The sequence below is a fragment of the Chiloscyllium punctatum genome, chromosome 29, assembly GCF_047496795.1.
Source record: "Chiloscyllium punctatum isolate Juve2018m chromosome 29, sChiPun1.3, whole genome shotgun sequence".
In the NCBI taxonomy this organism is placed as follows: Eukaryota; Metazoa; Chordata; class Chondrichthyes; order Orectolobiformes; family Hemiscylliidae; genus Chiloscyllium; species Chiloscyllium punctatum.
The window spans coordinates 67,337,036-67,358,005 of NC_092767.1; the positions used below are offsets into that span (position 1 = coordinate 67,337,036).

Consider the following 20,970-nt stretch of genomic DNA (forward strand, 5'->3'; position numbering starts at 1 on the left):
TTTAAGTCATCATTGGACAGGCAAATTGACGTACAAGGAATAGTGTAGGTGGGATGGGCTTCAGGTAAGTATGACAGGGAGGCACAACATCAAGGGCCAAAGGGCCTGTACTGCGCTGTAATGTTCTATCACTAGGCCATCACCTCCCTGACTTCTACCATCTAAGGGAACAATCCATTGGTCCTGGCAACTTATCTATTTTCAAGGATTTCAACTCCTCTAACACATCTGAGGCCACAAAGTGCCTCCTTGTACCCCTTATTATTGAATCCCCTGTCATGGAAGCACTGCTGCTCACTTCCTCTCCTTCTGTGCAGCACTATCACTTGTGGAGAGGGTTCAGAGAAGATCAACCAGGATGTTGCCGGGTATGGAAGGTTCGAGTTATAAGGAAAGGCTGCATAGGCTGGGAACCTTTTTGCTGGAGCACAGGAGATTGAGAGGTTACTTTACAGATGTTTATAAAGTCATGAGGGGTAGAGAAGGTGAATGGCAGATGTCTTTTCCTTAGGGTGGAGACTTTCAAGATTGGGGACATTTTTCTAAGGTGAGAGGGAGGAAAGATTAAAAAAAAAGACGTGAGAAGCAACCTTTTTTTAAAAAAACAGAGTGGTTTGTGTGTCAAATGAACTTTCAGAGAAAGTGGCAGATGCAGGTACAGTTACAACATTTAAAAGACATTTGGTTAAGAATATGAATAAGACACGCTTGGAGGGATATGGGCTAAGCACAGGCAGACAGCACTGGTTTAGTTTGGGATTATGGTCGACATGGACTGAACGGTTTGACTCCATGCTGTCTGACTATGACCATAACCTGACTGATACTGCTTTCCTGAGAGGCCATCACCCTGAACAATTTATCTGTTTGAGGGGTGGATAGCCATAGGGGACTCCTGCACTTCCTGCCTGAGCATCTTCCTTTGTTTGATGGTCATCCATTCCCTTTCTACCTGTGTAATCCTCACCTGCAGACATGACTACCACCACTAAATGTGTTATTCACAACATTCACAGCATTATGAATGCTCCAGTGAGTCCACCCACAGTTTCAGCTTGGCAAAAGTTAACTAGTAGCTGCAGCCGGATATACTGTTTGCACATGTAGTTGTCAGGAACACAGGAAACACCCCTTATATCTCCCATTGTGCAGGAGGAGCACACCAGGGGTTTGAGGTCTCCTGTCATGACATCTCTCTAGATTAAGCTAGTTACTTCCTTTAAAAAGAGAATTTAATCAAGCTAGGGAACTTCCTTTGTTGCAAACACTCCCTACCTTTATTTAAGCCAATATATTATGCTTTAAAACTCTAAGAAAATATTCTGCAGGTATCATTTACGAATTGGGTATTTCTGTTCGGGACTGTGTCACTTTCTTGAACTGCCTGGGCTGAGACTGACCAACACATTCAATCTTTCAGCTTGACTTAGTCCCTGTCTCTCCTAACTCCATCTTTTCATCTAACTCCAAAGCACTCTTTTAGCCAAGCAGCTTGTTACAGATTTAGAGGCATTTACTAAGGCATTGGACTATGCAAGTTGGACATGTCTGCAAAGCATATTAGACCACAGTGATCTCTACCGCTGAATAAACGATTAATTTGTTTTTGGATTGGAGATTATTTCTCCTCAGTTGAAGGCTAAGCTGGAATATTGGAGGCAGTGATGAATCTTGTTTTCAATATCTGCCTTCATTGAATGGAGCCTTCCAAGATATGGTGAGGTGTTTTGCTATGGGAACTGGTTGAAAGATAGCCTTAGTTTTCCAGATGTTGTGTGAAAGGACCATTTTCCTATTGGTTTCAAGGCAACGAATTGACAATAACCTGGAGGTCAGTTTCTGAGTGAAAGCATAGGAAAACATTATCTGCAGACTGTACTCAAATATGGACATTGGAGTGAATATTTTTTAGATTGAAGATGATGTACAGTGAACAACTGGGCATCAGTTCTGTGAAATATTCCATGGGGCAATTTGCTGGAGGTGAGGCGAAGTGTTGCAATGAGGCAATATGGTGGTGCTGCTGAGATGTAAATACCTGTTTGAATACAGTCTTCATACAGATAGTGTCTCTAATGTTATTTGCCACAGTTGGGAGTCCAAAAGGTTTTGCGGGGTGATTCCAGGAAATAGAAATTGAATTGACCATCTTCTCCTAAATCAAAGACTTGAGGGGAAACAGTTTGGAAGCGGGGCAGTATTTTGCAAAAATAGTGAGACACCAATGTTTTTTTAAAAAAGTTGATGACATCAGATTTGAAGGATGAATATAACCTAAGGAAAGCAACATTCTTAACATCAGCTGAGTTTAATGGGAATAATATCAAGACATTACAGTGTGCATCTCATAGACACAATGAGTTTAGAGAAGATATGAAAGGAAATAAGGAACTAGTGAAAAATGTTTAGTGGAGTGGAGAGGGTATGCTTGAATGCATTTGTTTTAATGGAGTTTTAGAAGGGAGACAGGGAACTGATCAGGTAGTCTCAATCTTAATGACAAATAAGCTGATATGTTCCTTTCATTAGCATTGGACGGGCAGGAGACAGTTTAAGATGAAGATTCACAGTACAGAAAAAAAAAGCTTGGAGTTATCTTTGCATTCCAGAATAATTCTGGAATGAACAGCCACCATCATCATTCAAATCTGCTCCCCTGGACTTGAGAGAATGGAGATGAGGGCAATTTATAAAGGGAAGCTTCAAAAGAGAAAATTGAGATAATCACTAACTATACACATCATTGTGAACACACTGTCAAAGGCTCGACAAACCCATGTAATGCTAAATGAGAGAATAGACAAATGGGATGATAAAAATACAGTTGAAAGGGGATAGATATTTTCCAGGCTTGGACACAGGAGCTAAGGTTACTAGTGTAGATGAATGTGGGTACAGTGTGATATGGGGAAGCATACACAGACATCCTTCTGTACAAAAGCAAAACATTGCAGATGTTGATAATTTTCCTTCAACTTTAAAGAAAGTTTAGATAAGCACGTGGATGATTTTGGGATAGTGTAGAAGGATGAGCTGAGAATAGTTCACAGGTTGGCACAGCATCGAGGGCCGATGGGTCTGTCTGCGCTGTATTGTTCTATAAGAGAGACTTTATAATTAAAGCAGAACCATTCCAGTCCTAGGTGGCCTGTGTTTTAAATCCAGTGAATGTGAATCTTTTGAAGTGTAGTCCCTGTTAAATCTAGGAAACAACAGCCAATCTGTACAGACCAAGGCTCAATAAACAATCCAAATAGATCTACGTACCACCTTTTGCTCCATTACCTTGTCAAGAGCACTGACAATCAAATTGATTTATCCACTTCTGGTTGCTGCAAGTCACGAGTACCCTGGGTGTGGGTGTACACTTGGAGGGAACATTAGAGAGCACGAGACGTTAAGTCACAGTGCAGAGAGAAAGCTTGGCCAAAGAGGTGGATTTTCAGAACATCTTAAATTGGAAGAAAGTTAGTTGAACAGGTCTACAGAGGGAATTCCAGAATTTAATGCCTAGGCAACTCAAAACAGAGCCATGAATAATGCAGGAATTTAAATAACTTGAGGTTGCATCCTTAGTTTATTTTCAGTTCTTCAAAAAAAAACTGATGACCTATCAATGGTTCTGTTTTAGGATTCTCCCTCACCTTTCCTATTTGGCATGCTGGCTGCCAGTGTGCGTTTATCTCCCCCCACCCCCCACTACTTTTTCTGAACGAACCATTCACAAATTTTGTTTCACCTTCAGCACACAAACTCACCTGTTCAGCATTGAGACAGGAGTCTTCATTTAAAAAAATACACATCAGTAGGTTTGCAGTTATGAATGAAAGGGGAGCCTTAACTTCAACAAAACTGTACTTTGGGGCTGGTTTTGTAATGGATGTGCAGGACACAAAACTGTCTCAGGCAGTACAGACGTTAAAAAAAAAATTTCAAATAAATTTGGAAGTAAACCAATTATTTGCTGCTGAAAAGCCTACCAATGCGATCACCAGAAAGAATTCCTGAGGCTATAGCACAAACTATTTGGCCTGTTGGTCCATGACAGCAATTATATGCCACATGAGTTTCTACGCATCAAGGTAATTTAAAAAATTCATCACGTAACACATCCAGAAATTTGAGAGGTGATCACATTCTTCATCAAAATAAAGACTTTTGCAAAATGATAAATGTCAATCCTTAAAATACATGCTAATAAGATACTTTTCTTATTAAGGCCTGACCAATATTAAGACTCAATATATTTTACTAGCATTATGCTGTAAGAACAGAGGACCATCCTCTTGTGGTTATTACCAGCCTATGCTTCTGGCTTCATTCTTCAGGGTTATCATTTCTCCGTCAGTCAAGAGGTGGTGAATCTTGATATGGTGTCCCATCACATTGCCACATAAGGTTAGTGAAGACAGTGCACTTGCCTCTACAATATTTCACACTATGGCAGCTGTGAGCTGCTTCCAATGCTCAGCTCACAGCGTAATTAGCCCAGATTCTCTATTGCCCCAATTTCAATTGATCTTAAATGATGCAGTCCACATGCACCAAATCCCACACGCTTTGCCTTTCTCATTCAAGTCCACTGTACTACCATGCCCAAACTAACTTAGGGTCCGATCCTCGTCTCCTAATTAATCAAGGGATCGCGTCCTACCAAGGAACCCTCATTCCATTCAACACCTCATTGTTGTCCTCAATATTGAAAATGGTTTGAAACATTTGTTGCATTTAACATAGTACAAGTTGAAACAGTTGTTCCCTTACCACAACTCAAGATTAACCTTAAACACCAGTAATCAACTATGCAGCAATTACTACGGTAATACAAATGAAGCCTTCGCAGGGGCTTCATTACATCTCAGAATCTCCCAGCCTTATACCCTCTCAATCTTACCATTAAAATTCAGAGCACACAAGATACATTTTAAGCCTCTCTTTATTATTGGGCACTAATAAGAAAAGATGTAAAGAGACAAAATAGTTAACTGGTTCGGAACCTTTTAGAAATTCTCAATTATTTAATCTTCATGACATTACCTGGCACACTGCAACAAATTCACTGAAGCAGAATCTCTGTACTTGATAAATGTGTAAAATTTAATACAAAGAAATGTGAGTACTTTTACTGAACCCTTGCCAGCTAATGAAGATCCATTGAACAAGCTGTACAATTGTTTCACAACATTCAATTAAGAACATTTACTCGTGCTAAGTGAACAGTAGGAACACTTTTCTGTGGAATGCATGCACGTAAAAAGGCACTAAAACATCTAGGTTAGTTAAAAGATGGTCAGATGACAAGGGCCCCTTTGCTGCACTCTTCACAAAGTCTTTGCATTTCAGTCATCTCTTCCAGGACTTGGGGTCTTACGAGAACCTTCTGAAGGGGAGCGACTGAAAAAGAGAGAGGAAAGGAAAATAGCTGTCAAGGAGAACGGAGTTCACAACCTATTCACAATGCCCCATCAAGGTAAAGTCATTGAAACAAATTAAACACATCCACAAAAGAAATCAGATTTAAAATAGAATTCAGACAACAGTGACAAGCTCTTATTGCTCTAATATCCCTGGCTGCCCTGTGAACGTTAAGATTGAACCATGTAACTGTGAAGCACCAGTCACTTGTTAGTATGGCATTAATGAACATGGAGACATTTAGAACAATTTGGGATGCTTTCAGATGCTAGCCCTTAATTATCCAATTTATTGAGTTCAATTTTGCAAATTGCCACAGTGGAATTTGAACTCTGTGCTACTCTTTCAATACCATGACCATGGGGTTCTGCAACTATAATCCAGGATAAGGTCTGCTGAATTCTTTAGACTTCCCAAGATCACAATGAAAGTACCAGAGAATAGCATGGTCTGTGATTCAGTGTTCACACCAAGATCAGGAATCTGAGAAAATGGAGCTCAGTAGTGACTATTTTTCCCTCTGCCCTGGGAGCAAAGGCTGGCAAAATACATACTTCCTGACATTTAATCTAATTCCACAGATCTTACAGATATGATGTCTACTTTTGCCAACCTCATTCATCTCAAGTGACTACTGGTGCACCAGGGTGTAACATCTACAAGATGACTGTAGCAACTCACCAATGTTTCTTCACAGCACCGCCCAAACCCAGGACTTCTACCACCTAGAAAGACGAGGGTAACAGATGCATGGCAATGCTATAATCTACATGCTTCCCACCAGTCACAAGCAATCTTCACCTGCAGCTAAACTGCTGGTCTTTCACTGGTTCAAACTCAAACTACCTCCCGATAGCATCTACTTGGACTGCAGTGGTTCAAAAGGCACCACACCAACACTTTTGAGGGCAATTAGAGATGGGCAATAAATGCAGGCCTAGCCAGTCATGCCTACGCCCATGAAAGAATAATTTAAAAAGGCAACCAGATTTTCCAATCTCTTGATTTTAAAATCCTCAATATGGAACCCGACTAACTTACAAAAGTGATGATTTGGAGATGCTGGTTTTGAACTGGGGTGCACAAAGTTAAAAATCACAACACCAGGTTATAGTTCAACGGGTTTAATTGGAAGCACACTAGCTTTCGGAGCGTCGCTCCTTCATCAGGTGGTAGTGGAGGCACTGTCACTACCACCTGATGAAGGAGCGACGCTCCGAAAGCTAGTGTGCTTCCCATTTAACCTATTGGACTATAACCTGGTGTTGTGCGATTTTTAACTTTACAGAAGTGATTCATCCTAACTCAGAAGCCTATTGTTGTAGCTGAACCAAGATACCCATCTAGTAATTTAACTGCATAATTTCACAAATTGTTCAGGGAGCAGAACTCCCACTGTGATTTTATCAGTTCAATTACAAATTGTTACTGCTCCCCAGACAATAGAGTTCGCACATTTTCAACTTCAGCTCTTTAAAGATGATTACACTTTCCACATAGAATGAGTGTATTTCAGGTGTAAAGCCAGATTAGGAGGTTAAATCTTTAACCAGGTTAAATACTGAAGTTTGCATCTCCTTTTACAGTTAACAATCAACAATAACATCAGATTCTGTTGATGGCACACACTTAGAATGATAATGGCTTTCAAGCTGTTTTTGTTACTATAACAGCAATGAGCTAAGTTAGAGAAGAAATGCTTGACCTAATTAAACTACAGATTGTGTACAGGTTGAGTGACGCTCAGCAGGCAGAGCCAACCATAATTTCGAACTGCAGACTAACAAACAGCATTGGTCTGGGTTTTCCATCCCCCCACCAACTGTATAAAGTTTACTCAAACACAGGAGTTTCAGCCCCAACATGCACTGCACCCACCATCCCTCTTGTATAGTTTTCCACGAGCTCTCAGCTCCTCCCCCCCCAACTGAATTTAAGACCAAAGCCACTTGCTTAATTGTCTTCGTGACCCTGCTCTTCCCCATTCCTGTGATCACTTGTGCCACATACACCCTCTTACATCTATTACCTTTTGGGTAGTTGTAGAGCAAAGGTACTCCATTCACAATTGCATGACTGACTGGGTAACCATTTTTTGATTACATCTCAATTCCTTCGGGGTATGTTCTACCTCAAAGGCAGATGACAAATTGAAAGTTGTGCTGTTACCTAAGCCAAAACGGACTTACCTTTCTCGTTTAATCGAAAAAGACCTTGATCGAGACCGTGATCTTGAAGGGCTGAATACAAAAAAGATAAACATGAAAGCAACTAGCATCCAACACCCATCATAATCAAATTCGTGCTCATTTTCCTGGTCGTACTGCATTTATTGCCCCCTCAAGCTCTGATCTCAGTGCAACTTTGGGTCTCTCAGTTCTGGTCACGCTTCAACTACGCAAAGCCCTTGGTTCTGCTTGCATCGCAACAATGACCCTGAGAGCTCTGATCACTTTGCAATTGCTCAAAGTTTGAACCAGCCAGTTGCAATCAGTTAACTCTAATCAAACTTTAATTCCATGTCATAAGCTCTTCAGTTATCAAAAGACCTTGCACTCTCTGAACCAGGAACACTTTATGTGTACACATCGATTTGTTCCATCCCTGACCCACAAGTTATCTATCCATTATTTTCCATTTTCGAATCTGTCAATTGAACTGCAATTCCAGTCTGGTGGACAGCCTCCAGCATACCCACTACTTATGAATAGTTGACTACTGTATTGTGGATGAAGGCTATACAAGGGGAATCCCTCCCACCACTTTACCCAAAGTCCATAACGTCAAACGTTGGTTATGGAATAAATCCTGTTACAGGCCAAAGTGGCATACTTGGTTCCATCATCTTCAGTGAGATAGGGATCAACACTCTTGATCACTCTGTAGTGAGCACAGTAAGTGGAAATGCTCAGCAATGCTTCCCTAGCAACGCAGTTGACAGGTACATAGCCACCACACTTCATGGAATAACCAAGTACTGATCAGGATATTTAGGAAGACAGCTCATCATTTATGCAAGTTTCAATTATTTCAACATAATACATTATAAAAAAATAATTATTTTAGCACTTAAGACTCTCAGCAAGACTCAATCAAAACATTTCCTGTCAAAATTAATTTCAAGACAGTATATGAAGGAACACTTCACTGTAAAGGATGCCTCTGGCAGTTTAAAAGGAAACTCCAGATTTCCAAAACCGATATTTTCTGCTACAGGCTGCTCATATGTCACTAGAGATCAAGTTATGAGGCAACAGATTTGCGTAGCAAGTCACTGACATGCACATTATTAAGGTATACTTCAATCCCAGGACAGTGCTAGGCTGGCTCCACCAACCTTAGATTAGAAAGATTCAAGAAATTATACAGATCCTTTAATGCAGTAAAATGTCCCTACGCATTTTACAAAAATGATCATCAAACAAAATGTGACACTAAACTACAGAAGATAATTAGGATAAATGAGGAAAATGAACTATAAAGAGCTTAATTAAAAAAAGGAGGCGGTAGAGACGTAATTTGTTTAAGGAGGGAATTTCAGAGTTCATGGCCTAGGCAGATGAAGGAACAGAGCCAATGATGGAACAATTAAACATTATAAAAGCAGCACTAAAGGTCTTTGAAGACTCGCTGCTGGAAGAGCTTACAAAGGTACGGAAGGGGGAGTTTGAGAACAAAGAGTATTTGAAAATTGAAAGCTTGTTGGACTGGCAGTCAGGGTAGGTCATGGAATACAAACTGATGGGCAAACCAGATTCTGTGGGTTTGGACACGGGCAAAGTTTGGGATGAGCTTAAGTTCTCCTCTGATTGAAGAACATGAAGAAGCAGAGATGGAGGGATATGGACTATGTGCAGGCAGTTGGGATTAGTTTAAAATGGTATCATGGTCACCACAGACATGGCTGACCAAAGGGCCTGTTCTTGTTACAGTACTGTTATAGGATTGGAGAAGGCAATAGTCATGTCTAGAAATAATGAGGCATGAATGAGGGTTTCAGCAGCATGAGCTCAAGCAGGAGTTGAGTTGATGTTACGGATAAAGAAATAGGTGGTCTTGGTGTTGATGGAGCACGTAGATGGTTGGCAACATATTTTGATCCAGGCATGTTTTCCTAATTGTCTATTTCCACATAATCCGTGCTGGTAATGACTGGATTAGACTTAGGTGAAATACCTCCTGCAGTCAAATGGTCCATCAACACTTACAGTCAAGACTCTCAAAAGTAAAGTGCATTGTACTTACGCGTTCATCAGGCATCAAGCAGGTAATAGCCTTTGGAAAGATGGGGATAAAGTTGGTGTGGGAAAAAATTCTAGTCATTTGTGTCCTTAAAAAAAAACTACCTTTCACCAAACCTTCAGTCAGCCCTATATCCTTCCTTGGATCGGTGATAATTTTTATCTGATTGCACCACCTGGAATGTGTTTACATAGTTTTATGTTAAGGCTGCTGTTTGTTCTTGCTAAATGATTACGCAAATCACATCTATCTTAGATCAGGAATGATCTTATTGAATGGCAGCACACGATCTAAGGGCAGAGTGGCATATGCTTGTCCCCAATTCTTAAGTACCTGGGGTCTTACTTTCTAGTTAATTGTTTCCCTTCCTGATGATAATTCAACTATTCCACTAGCTTGTCCAATTAACTACTGATCTACAATGCAATGGCTGACATATAAGAGGGATTTACACTGGAGCTATTTCTGGTCTCTGGTCCACATGAGTGACTTTATCAGGAGAGACTGGATAACGATCAAGACACAAATCTTTCTTCCCAACCCAGGGATGCAGAGATAAAATAAATGCCAATATCACACTAATTTTGGTCAAATAAGCATTGACCAGGAACGAACATGGAACTTTATGCATGATTTGACTCACTAATGTTGTTTGGGAGCTAGAGTTCAGTATCCTCCCCAAAGCCTTCAAGTGATAGGTCATTCTTATTCCCACCCCCCACAGTAATTTACTTAGAAATATTAACATTCCTGAGCTATAGTCTGAACAGAACAAAATTCCACCTACCTTCTCCCAATTGGGGATCTGGACTTGGACCTTAATGGAGTAAGGGACCTGCAGAAAGATAAGGTTGGCTCCTAAAATCACACCATACACGTGATATTGTAAAGGCTGTGTGCAGACATTAGCGCATGTGCGCTATGCACCACTTAAATTTGTGTTTGCATATTTAAACAGGTTTGGGTCCCAGTTTAAATAGGATGAGGATGTGAACAGTGTCAGGCAAGAGGGGGAAAAAGGAGGATGAGATGAGAATTCTCCCTTGTGCAACCTCACTTCGCGCCTTCTCTCCCCAAGTCTTCACTTCTCCGCCAACATCCTCACTGTGGTCTTTCCCTTTGACTAGCCTCAAAACCTCAACTGGACCTGCATCCTCTGCACCTCATTGAAACTCAGTTCAATACTGCACTGTGGCCTTTGTATACAATGGCAGAGGATCTGAGAGTGTGTGCATTCATAGTTGCTGCCATTTTAAAAAAGGCATTCAGGCAGGTTATTGTTACTTCACTTCCTTTTCTTGTAATCCTAATACTGAGTTATGCTGGATCACACACTATTCCTACTGGGTTTCACTGTATCAAAGTTCTAACCAATATATTAAACAGCCTCAGACTCACTTATACTGGTCACTCCCATGCCCCTTCATGGTAAATTTATTCTAACTTTTGAAGCAGATTTTCCTCCTTCAGTAAAATAATGCCAAAGCTTTCAAAAATACTTAGAACCCCAGTAATCCATACTCTCCAAATACTTTTCTAGCACCACATTCTTTGTTTGCAAATTCATATCCCATTTCATTCTGCTTCCTGCTCCCAAAGCAGTAAAAAGTGCTCCTGCCACAAATTTCATAGGACCCATTCAGCACCTTGAGCCTGCTCCACCATTCAATTAGGCCATGATAATCTGTATCTCAACTCGACCTACCTACCTTTGTTCAATATCCATTAATACCTTTACCTAACAAAATATTTTCAAACTCAGTTTTGACATTTTTAATTGACATCCAGCTTCAAATACTTTTGAGTTCCAGATTTCTGCTCCTCTTTATATGAGAAAATACTTCCCGACAACATTCCTGAACAGCCTGGCTCTAATTTTAAGGTTGCTGATTGCCACTCACCGACTTCTCTTCTTAGAGTACGAAGGAGAACGGGAACGAGTGCGGCTGCAATTGAAAAGAAATTATTTGCAGGAAAAATAAAAGCAAGCTCCTGTTCCAATAAACCGCAAACTCCAAAGGCAAGTCCAGTGACTTACCGATCGCGGCTGCGGCTGCGGGATCTGGTGTAACGACGCCCCCTTGATCTGGATCTCGAACGGGAACGAGACCTAGATCGAGATCGACTAAAACAGAAGAGAGTATAATAAGCTCATGTGGTGCAAGGACACCCGTGACAGCTAGCCACGCTGCACAAGATGTCAAAATATTATCAAAACAATTATTTTTAAAAAATTAAATGTGGATTCATACAGCCAGTTATTGAAGTGTTAAAAAGGCACATTAAAATTAAATACGTTTTTTATAAAAAAAGGCTTGTAAAATTAAAAACTACTCCTGATAAGAAATTAACCTTTACAGAACAGATTAGCCGTCTCTGCCCCCAGAGAGATCTAGAAGATCTAGAAGACGCAGGTTGGTCTAATTATGTTCATTTCTCGTTGTGTCTAGCAGATCTTCCAAACACAGAAAGCCCAAATCAGGATACATGTGGTGCTTGATTGTGGAATATTTGAGGGGAGTTTGGACTAGGACGGATTAAGTTGAACGCTCCTCTAGCAAACCGGAGAGCCTGATTAGTTGGCTTGATGGGCGTACTTTAGCGTTACATCTTTTAAACTGGCCAATTTTCTGTATCACAAAGACCGTAGACTGATTTTTTTAAGGCAGGACGAAGCAGAACCTCAGGTAGAGGTATATGCGCACAACAGAAGATCTGAACCCGCAGTGGCCAAAGTTTGCTAGAAGGCCCGGTGCCATGAGGGTCAGAAGATCATTAATCATGGCGACAGACTCAAATGCAGCAACCTGAAAGGTTGGATCAGGTGAATCGTTAGCCAAAGAATTATTACACCAGAAACATTGTTAACAGCCCTTGAAAAACACATTCAACTTGGTGGTTAGGGATGAACAATGGTAAAATGTGAATTGTGTGACTGAAAACAATCACGTCAACATTTTAGTTTGACAAACTGCACCTGCCCCACTGCCCCCTCCCCACCCTACTTATGATGGCCAATTAAGCAAGTACACCACATTATGCAGCACATACTAAAAGAGCTAAAATGCAGGAGGCAAAGCCAAGTTTGCCATGACTGCATGATGTAATCATCAGTGGACAGTCACCAACTAAACTTTCAGAAGAACCAGCTGGGCAAGGAATGGGAGCTGCCAATATTATGGTTAAAAAGCAAAAAGTATAAAAAAGTATGGCTTCTCCATCTAGCAATTTGTAACAAGGGAAGCTGAGTGTTAAATCTCAATGGTTAGCACAGCTGCCTCACAGTGCCAGGGACCCAGGTTCAATTCCTACCTTGGGCGACTGTGTGGAGTTTACACATTCTCCCCATGTTTGTGTGGGTTTTCTCCCACAATCCAAAGATGTGCAGGTTAGGTGAATTGGCCATGCTAAATTGCCAATTTAAGTGGTCAAGGGCATGTAGGTTAAGTGCATTAGTCAGGGGTAAATTTATTGTAGTACAGGCATGGGTCTGGGTGGGTTACTCTTCGGAGGGTCGGTGTGGACTCATTGGGCCAATACAGCCTGGTTCCACACAATGGGGATTCTATGGATTCTAAAGGCTTTCATCAATGTGGGCACCAGAGTCATTAAAAAAAATACATTGTTTCATCCCTGCCACCAATACAATCGATATATTCTTCAAAGCTCAATATCAATGAACTACCTCAGCCTGTCTTTACTCTCATACTCGACTCAACTTTCACCTCAACAATTCATAACTTTTGATTAATTTCATGAACAGCTGACATCTGCTAATTTGGACAGACCAGACGACCTTCACCGGAATCAAATGGATCCCAAGGGATTCAGGTCTGTGGTATTTTTATATTAAAGTAAACCATAAGTTTCCATCCGGGAGTCCCAATTAACAGGATTCAACTGTATTCTACATGTATACTTGATAGCAAACGTTACTTGCAACATATACAGGGCTAATTTTAAATAATTGACACATTTAAACATGTATACATTCTAACATTTAAACAGAAGACAAGTCAGACATTTAATGTACAATTGCATATTAAAACAGTATATATGGAAATTCGACAAAATAGGCACATCCTCTAACAATGTTAAGTTAAAGCATTTTGAATATCTCCATCAATAACTTCAATTACCTACAGCCAAGAAACATTCAACAGAGCACCAAAATGTTGTACTATTATTTTTTTGGTGGGAGAGGGGGAGGGAGGGAGTAGGGCACTAGGATTAATGGCATTATCTTCTAAAGCTGTAGGTAATGGCACTCACTGCCTTAATACTGCTGTGCTATAACATAATCAAGCTGAGTTTTACCAGTCAGTGAGGCTGTTAGACCAAGAGTTTCAGTGCATTTGATTTGAGAACAGGAAAATGTGATATTTGGCTACATACTGCATGTTGTGGAAATTAAACCAGATAGAGCAATAGTCGCAAAAAAAGATTGTTATGTCTTCTTCCATTGAATCACTTGTGCTAGAGCAACACTGAGCTGGTAAGATTTATCTAACCTCTCTTACTAATGTCCCTAGCCTTTTATACAATTTTTAACGTAATTTTGTTCAGATTTTTCAAGGGCCAGTTACAAATATAACAGTCTCTAAGATTCATGCTTATCCCGCTCAACAGAAGACACCTATTCCCCTATATTTACAGGCAGCATGTCCATTGCAGCTTACCTGCTGCCACGCCTTCTCTTGCTGTACCGGTAGCAGTCATAGGCATAGTGGCCACGCTCTCCACACTGATAGCAACGGTCATTAGGGTCAAACTGGCGACGAGCAGGAGGGCGACCATAGCGAGATTTACGTGACATCCCATTTGACAGCTCAACGCGAACCCTCGATCCACACAGAACCCTGAAATAGGAGGTGAAAGAAAGTTAGATTTTGAAAAACTATGGCGTGACAGTATCTCAGATTATCAGTAGCTTCATATTGATTTTAGATTTACACCCGATCTTGAATTCTGTACATTAATTAGAGACTAGCAATTCAGCTAGCAGCATATAGAGGAACTTCATTAGTAAAATAAGTTTTAAGAAACAATGCTGGAAATACACAACAGTGGGATCAACCTATTAAAAAAATGTAGATATGGGTTCAAATTTCTGATATTATGAACCTTGGAAATCGACACCCCCTGTCCTTTCCCACAATTTAAACTGAATAATTTTTGCCAAAACATGAGCATTTCATTACAAAAACCACAGTATGAAATAGGACTTCAACTGAAGTGGAAATATACCGAAGTTGCTTAGTTCAGCCAGAGACAGCAAAATCACCCTTGCTCCTGCAAACCAGCGTGTGCCCACAGGCTAATCACAGACAAGCCCAACTAAATCCCTACAAGCATTTCTTGGTTGAAGTGGCAAGTATGACTAATACTCTCCTATTTAATGTAAGGTGGGGAAAAACACCATGTTTTGAAATCAGTTGATGTTACTTCATTAAGACCACAAGAAATAGGAACAAGTGTAGACCATTCAGCCTCTCGAACTTGGTCCACCTTTCTGACATGTTCTGGTTTAAAATCATGATTCCCAAAACAAAAAATGACCTAATGATTAAACCAGTTCACAAAAATCAACTAAACCCATGTGCCACTTCAAATCTAAACTCTTGAAGTGATAAATAAATCACACCCTTCAACACAACCAACTCCTCTTGCCTGAATTAATTTCAACTATAACAGCATGGACTCATAGGAAAGAGCGGCAGCCGATTTTTGGAAACAGTAATTAGGTAAGAAAACAAAATTTTAATGCATATTGCAAATAGAATTGAATATAAAAAAATAGGGAGTTCAAAAATCACAACACCAGGTCATAGTCCAACAGGTTTATTTAGAAGCACTAGCTTTCGGAGCACTGCTTCTTCATCAGGTGGTTGATAACCTGAAATTGTTAAGACAACAGTTAGAGTACTGTGCATAGTACTGATCTCCTTATTTAAAGGATGGATACGAGTGCATTGGAAGCAATTCAGAAAAAGTTTACTAGGTTAACAATTTGAATGGGCATTTTTTTTTAAATTGAGGAAAGGCTAGATTTGTATCTGGAGGAGTTCAGAGAAAAAGGAGGAGATTAAATGGACAGCGCAGAAGAATGGGAGCTGGAATTTAATCCTGAAAAATGTGAAGTGATGCATTTTGCTTTGGGACGATCAACAAGGAAAGGGAGCATGCAATGAATGGCTGGATCTTGGACAGTAGAGAATCAGTGTGCCCACATACATTGATCATTGAAGGCAACAGGATGCGCACATAGGGTAGTTAAGGCAACATACTGGATACGTGCTTTTATTAGGTGTAGAATACAAGAACCTTGGTGGAGGTGGGTGGGGGGGGAATCATGATGGAACTGGACAGAATGATGGTTAGGCACTGCTGTATGCAATTATGGGGTCACTACACTCTTGGAACGATGAGAGGGGATCGTGTGGTGCAGTGGAGTTTCACTAAGCCTGAATTTAAGAGAGCCAGGTTCACGTTTCACTTGCTCCAGAAGTGTGCAATAACATCTCTGAATAGACATAAGGAGGGTGGAATTACACTGGAGAGGATGCAGAGGAGATTCAGCTGGATGTTACCCAGGCTGGTACATTTGAAGAGAAACTAAATAGGCTAAAGGTTGTTTTCCTTGAAGCGGAGAAGGCTGATAGGGAAACCTGGCTGAGGCTGACAAAATTGATACAATCCAATAAGGTCAACAGGAATAAACATTTCTCCTTAGTAGAGAGGTTAATTACCAGGGGCATAGTATTAAGCTAAGAGGCAGAAGTTTGGAGGGGTGCAAGGATACATTCTTTCCACCCAGACAATGGTGTACCTGGAATTCATTACCTGAAAATGTCAGAACCACCACATTTGAGAAGTATTTAGACTTAAACTTGAAAACCTAACATTCAAGGCTATGGACCAGGTGGTGGGAAATGGGATTAGAATAGACAGGTGCTTAATGACCAGCATGAAAATAATGAACAGAAGGGCCTCTTTCTGTGCTTTGATACTCTGACTTAAATGAAACAGAAGAGCCTGAGAGGTCTTGACAGACTGCATATGGAAAGGGTGTTTCTGCTTATGGAAGAATCTAGAAATAGGGGTTCACGGTTTCAAAATAAAGGAGTGCCCATTTAAGATTGAGAGAAGGAGCTTTCACAGACGGGCAAATGTCATCGGAACACTCTTCCTCAGTTTTTGAATTTTTTCAAGCAGTTGGAGAAAGATAAGCAGCAGAGTGAAAGGTTATCACTATTAGGTCTTCCTGCTCTTCTACATTTCTCACTATGCCACCATTCATTGCATTAAGTTCTCATCTTGTTTGCCCTTAGCAAATGCATTATTCCACACATCCCCAGTTTGAATTTTTCATTTGTCTTTTTTTTGCCCACCAGCCAGTTCACTGATTCCTTCCTATTCACATAATTTCTCTAGAGAGGACATTTAAAAGAATGTTACCAGGGCTTATGATGAAAGATTGGATTGTCTAGTGCTATTTTCCTTAGAACAGAGGAGGCTGAGGTGTGACTTAAGAGGTGCACAAAAATAAAGGACCGAATAGTGTAGACAGTGTTTCCCCTAACAGTGAAGTGAATTCGACAAGACACATATTTAAGATGATTAGGAGGAGGATTAGTGGGGCCATGAACAGAGACCTTTGCATCCAGAGGGCGATAGATATTTGCAACTTGTTGCCCAATTTAGTGGTGGAGTTAGAAACACTCAACTTGCTTAAAAGGCACCTAGATTTGCAGATGAAGTGCAGCAAACTAAATGTCTCACGACCAAGTACTGAAACCTGGGATTAAAATGGGTAGTTGATTTTCTTTCCAGTCAGTGCAGAACACTGAGTGCCATAACCCATGGTTTTAAAGGGCTTGGAGGTTGGGGGGGGGGGGGGGGGAGGTGGGATCATACAGAAGAGGTTTCCAGTTTTCCATAACCCCAAACAAAAGTTAATGAATAATAGTTACGAATAAATCTAAGACTGAATTTAGGAAAAGCTTCCTTACACTAAATAATGCGACGATGCTACTCCTTTAACAAGGTTATGTTGTCCTTGATGTTTTTTCAGAGGTCGTAAAAGACACAGAATTCAAAAAGTTGAAGTGTTTTAGGGCCAATTTGATTATAGCTAACAGATACTCCCTCAGGCAAAAGGCTTTCAAGTTAAAAATGACATGTACAATGAAAGGGAAGCAGACAGTTCTCCCAGCTCAACTTTTCTCTGGTTTGATCTGGCTATACACTGAAAACAGTCAGGCAGTTTGGAAGCTGCTGCACCCAAAGAAGCAGGTTCATGCTGGTATTCTCCATAACTTCTCTCCTGTAAGACCCTGTGTTTGACTTTACCTTTTATGCCAAGGGAGTGTTTATGGAGATTCTTGCAAGCATTTGGAACAGCATCATTAAGTTGGGACGATCTGTTGAGTTTTTGGATGGGTTATGTTGTGCTGTATTCTGTTCTCTTTTTGTGTTTCATTCAGTAATTTTGTAAATAAATTCTGTTTTGTTTAAAATTAACATCTGCAATGCTGAGGTGGTTGTGGATAGCATGTTTGGTGAATTGATCACACCATAGATTAAGAATGCTGAGGGAGTAAGGGAATGGGTGATCAAAAGGCAGACAAAGAGCAGGAAGTCAGTGCAGGTGTCCCCTGCGGTCATGTCCCGCCAAAACAGGTATACTGTTTTGGTTACTGTTGGGGAGATGGCTCACCAGGGGAAGGCAGCAGTAGCCAGGTTCATGGCACCATAGCTGGCTCTGCTGTACAGGAGGGCAGGAAAAAGAATGGAGGGGCTACAGTCATAGGGAATTCAAGTGTAAGGGGAGTAGATAGGAGTTTGTGGTCAAAAATGATAGTCCTGAATGGTATGTTGCCTCCCAAGTACACGGGTCAGGGATGTCTCAGGTTGGCTGCAGAAAATTCTGAAGGGGCAGGGTGAGCAGTCAGCTGTCGTTGTGCATATAGGCAAAAAATAGATGAGCCCACAAGGTAAGATTTTAAACTTTACTCCCTCTCAATATTCCTGTGTCGGAAATGGTCCCCATGCTCAATTGCTTTCTATTGTATGGATTCCTCGAATGGTAAATAGTTCAGTCGATGAATACAGATATGGCAGTGCGCTGACAAACAGGGGTTCGAGGGTTTGAGGCCGGAGGATGTAATTGGGGTTTGAGTCCTGGGGGCAGGGGTGAGAGTGAGGTTCGAGCTCTCTGTGTTTGATTGGGGCTCGAGTTTTGTGTTTAAGCGGGATTTGAGTTCTTTGCATTTAATTGAGATTAGAGTCCTCTGTGTTTAACTGGAGGTCGAGCCCCCCTGAGGAGTAAAGTGAGAAAGGGGTTAAAGTGCCCTAGTGGCAAAATTTGAGGCTCTGCAAATCTTTGTTCTGGGGGAAGAAAGTAGCTTGAATTGCAATGCCATGTGGTTCACTGCTAGGGCGTTCTCTTTTTACAAGTGTAACTTCAGCAAGAGGATGCAATAAAACAAAATGAGAAATGCTGAAATTAAGGTTGTACTAATACTTGAGTTGAAAAAGGAAAGTTTCAATGTAAATTGTACCATGCTGAGAGCGTCCAATGTTTAGAAATTTTGGTTTGTTAAAATAGTGGTTCAGAAAATCCTTTTAAATAACTGTTTTGCCTTGCTTGAATTAGGATCGCAATTCAATTTGTTTTGTGAGCTATGTAATGGGGCAGATTTTGCTTTTACAACTGAAATTGTACAACATTATGGTCCTTTTTAAAATGATCAAACTTGTAACCTTAAAACAAATTGATTGAGTACCTTGAGCCCCTGATTTGTTTGAAATTCTACAATGCCTGTTTCAAAAAAAAAAGTTGGATCAGTGGTCATGCTTTAGCCAGATCAGAGTACTGTATTGTAATTTCTTTGCTGCTGCTGTGCAGAGTGTTTACAAAAAGATGAGTGCATTTTTAGTTCTGTGTTTTGTTAAGATTTTTTAGAGAATATCAGAACTTGAGGATGAGCTGTTTAAATTCTGTTAATTATTGTTAAGACTTCATTGAATTTGCAATATGAAGGGAGCCAAAGAATGTTGATCTCTACCAAAATTGCCACCGTAATTTCAACTGTTTTATTTGGGAAGTTTCATTTGGAGAACATATTTTAAAATATTCTGTATTTGTTTCCCACAAATATTTGAGATTTAAATCTGAACTGAAACTGCCCCTTCAGTTGCTAAAGCACAGGAAACCTTTTGTTGTTTTCTAGCTGTTCAAGACTCCCAAAATACTTTCCTGACAGCTTTTGCATTAGCCAAGTATTAATTTGTTGGAGGAAAATGATTTTTGGAAAATCTGAATGAGGTCCCCCGAGGGTTTGATTTTAGGACCATTGATTGTTGTTTATAATTGACTGAGCTGTTTAGGCAGTACAGTTTAGAGATTTGTGGATTGTATAAAACTTGATAGCATAATGGGTAGTGAACAGAGTAACAGACTTCAAGAATTCAAAGCATGTTGAAGTAAGCAGACACAATTTAGTGTTGTTAAATGTGTGACTGTCTTCATACTGATGACCACCTTGGCAAGGAAGGAATGAGAGAGGAATGCAAAGATACTTTCAGCAGCTAACATCTTCTCTGGAGTTTCTCCATTCACAGGTAAAGCATGCCTTTGGAGTAGAGATGAAAGAACAGGCAGGATGAATGCATGACTTGAGAAATGGTACAGGAGGGAGGGGTGTAGATTTTTGGGACCGGTTCTGGGAGAGGTAAGACTATTACTAATTGAACATTCTACATCTGGGCCGGACTCGAAGCAATATCCTGGGGGTGCTTTTGCTAACACTACTGGTGAGGGTTTAAACTAATGTAGTAGGGGGATGGGAACCAAATGAGATGGTTAGTGGACAGCAAGGAGGTACTAACTTAAAACCTATAAGGAATTAGATAATGACGTCAGCACAACTAAGGGAAAGAGTAGACAGGGAGCAGATGATGAACACAAAGGGACAGGCGGTCTGAGGTGCATTTGTTTTAATGCAAGAAGTGTAGTAGATAAGGCAGATGAACTCAGGGCTTGGATTAGTATCTGGGAGTATGATGTTATTGCCATTACTGAGATTTGGTTGAGGGAAAGGCATGATTGGCAACTAAATATCCCAGGATGTAGATGCATCAGGTGGGATAGAGAGGGAGGTAAAAGGGGTGGAGGAGTTGCATTACTGGTTAGAGAAGATATTACAGCTATGTTGAAGGAGGGCACTATGGAGGACTTGAGCAGTGAGGCAATATAGGGAGAGCTAGGAAATAGGAAGGGTGCAATAACAATGTTGGGGCTGTACTCCA

The 20,970-nt window shown here is 40.6% G+C and overlaps 1 protein-coding gene across 7 annotated transcripts in view; it reads right to left on the reverse strand.

Annotated features, from left to right (window-relative positions):
• Window positions 1-4,918: 4,918 nt before the first annotated feature.
• Window positions 4,919-20,970, reverse strand: part of srsf7a (serine and arginine rich splicing factor 7a) — a 32,532-nt gene continuing 16,480 nt past the window's right edge. For 2 of the 7 annotated variants that reach the window (XM_072549287.1, XM_072549288.1), the window contains exons 3-8: window positions 14,337-14,516; window positions 11,696-11,782; window positions 11,559-11,603; window positions 10,445-10,492; window positions 7,605-7,655; window positions 4,919-5,394 (exon numbers count right to left, since the gene is read on the reverse strand). In XM_072549287.1, coding sequence (XP_072405388.1) covers window positions 5,340-5,394; window positions 7,605-7,655; window positions 10,445-10,492; window positions 11,559-11,603; window positions 11,696-11,782; window positions 14,337-14,516 — 466 coding nt within the window. In that variant the 3' untranslated portion in view covers window positions 4,919-5,339. Of the gene's footprint in view, window positions 5,395-7,604; window positions 7,656-9,660; window positions 9,691-10,444; window positions 10,493-11,558; window positions 11,604-11,695; window positions 11,783-14,336; window positions 14,517-20,970 lie in introns of all 7 variants that reach the window. The other 5 variants (XR_011952700.1, XR_011952701.1, XM_072549290.1 and 2 more) reach the window with 5 other exon arrangements.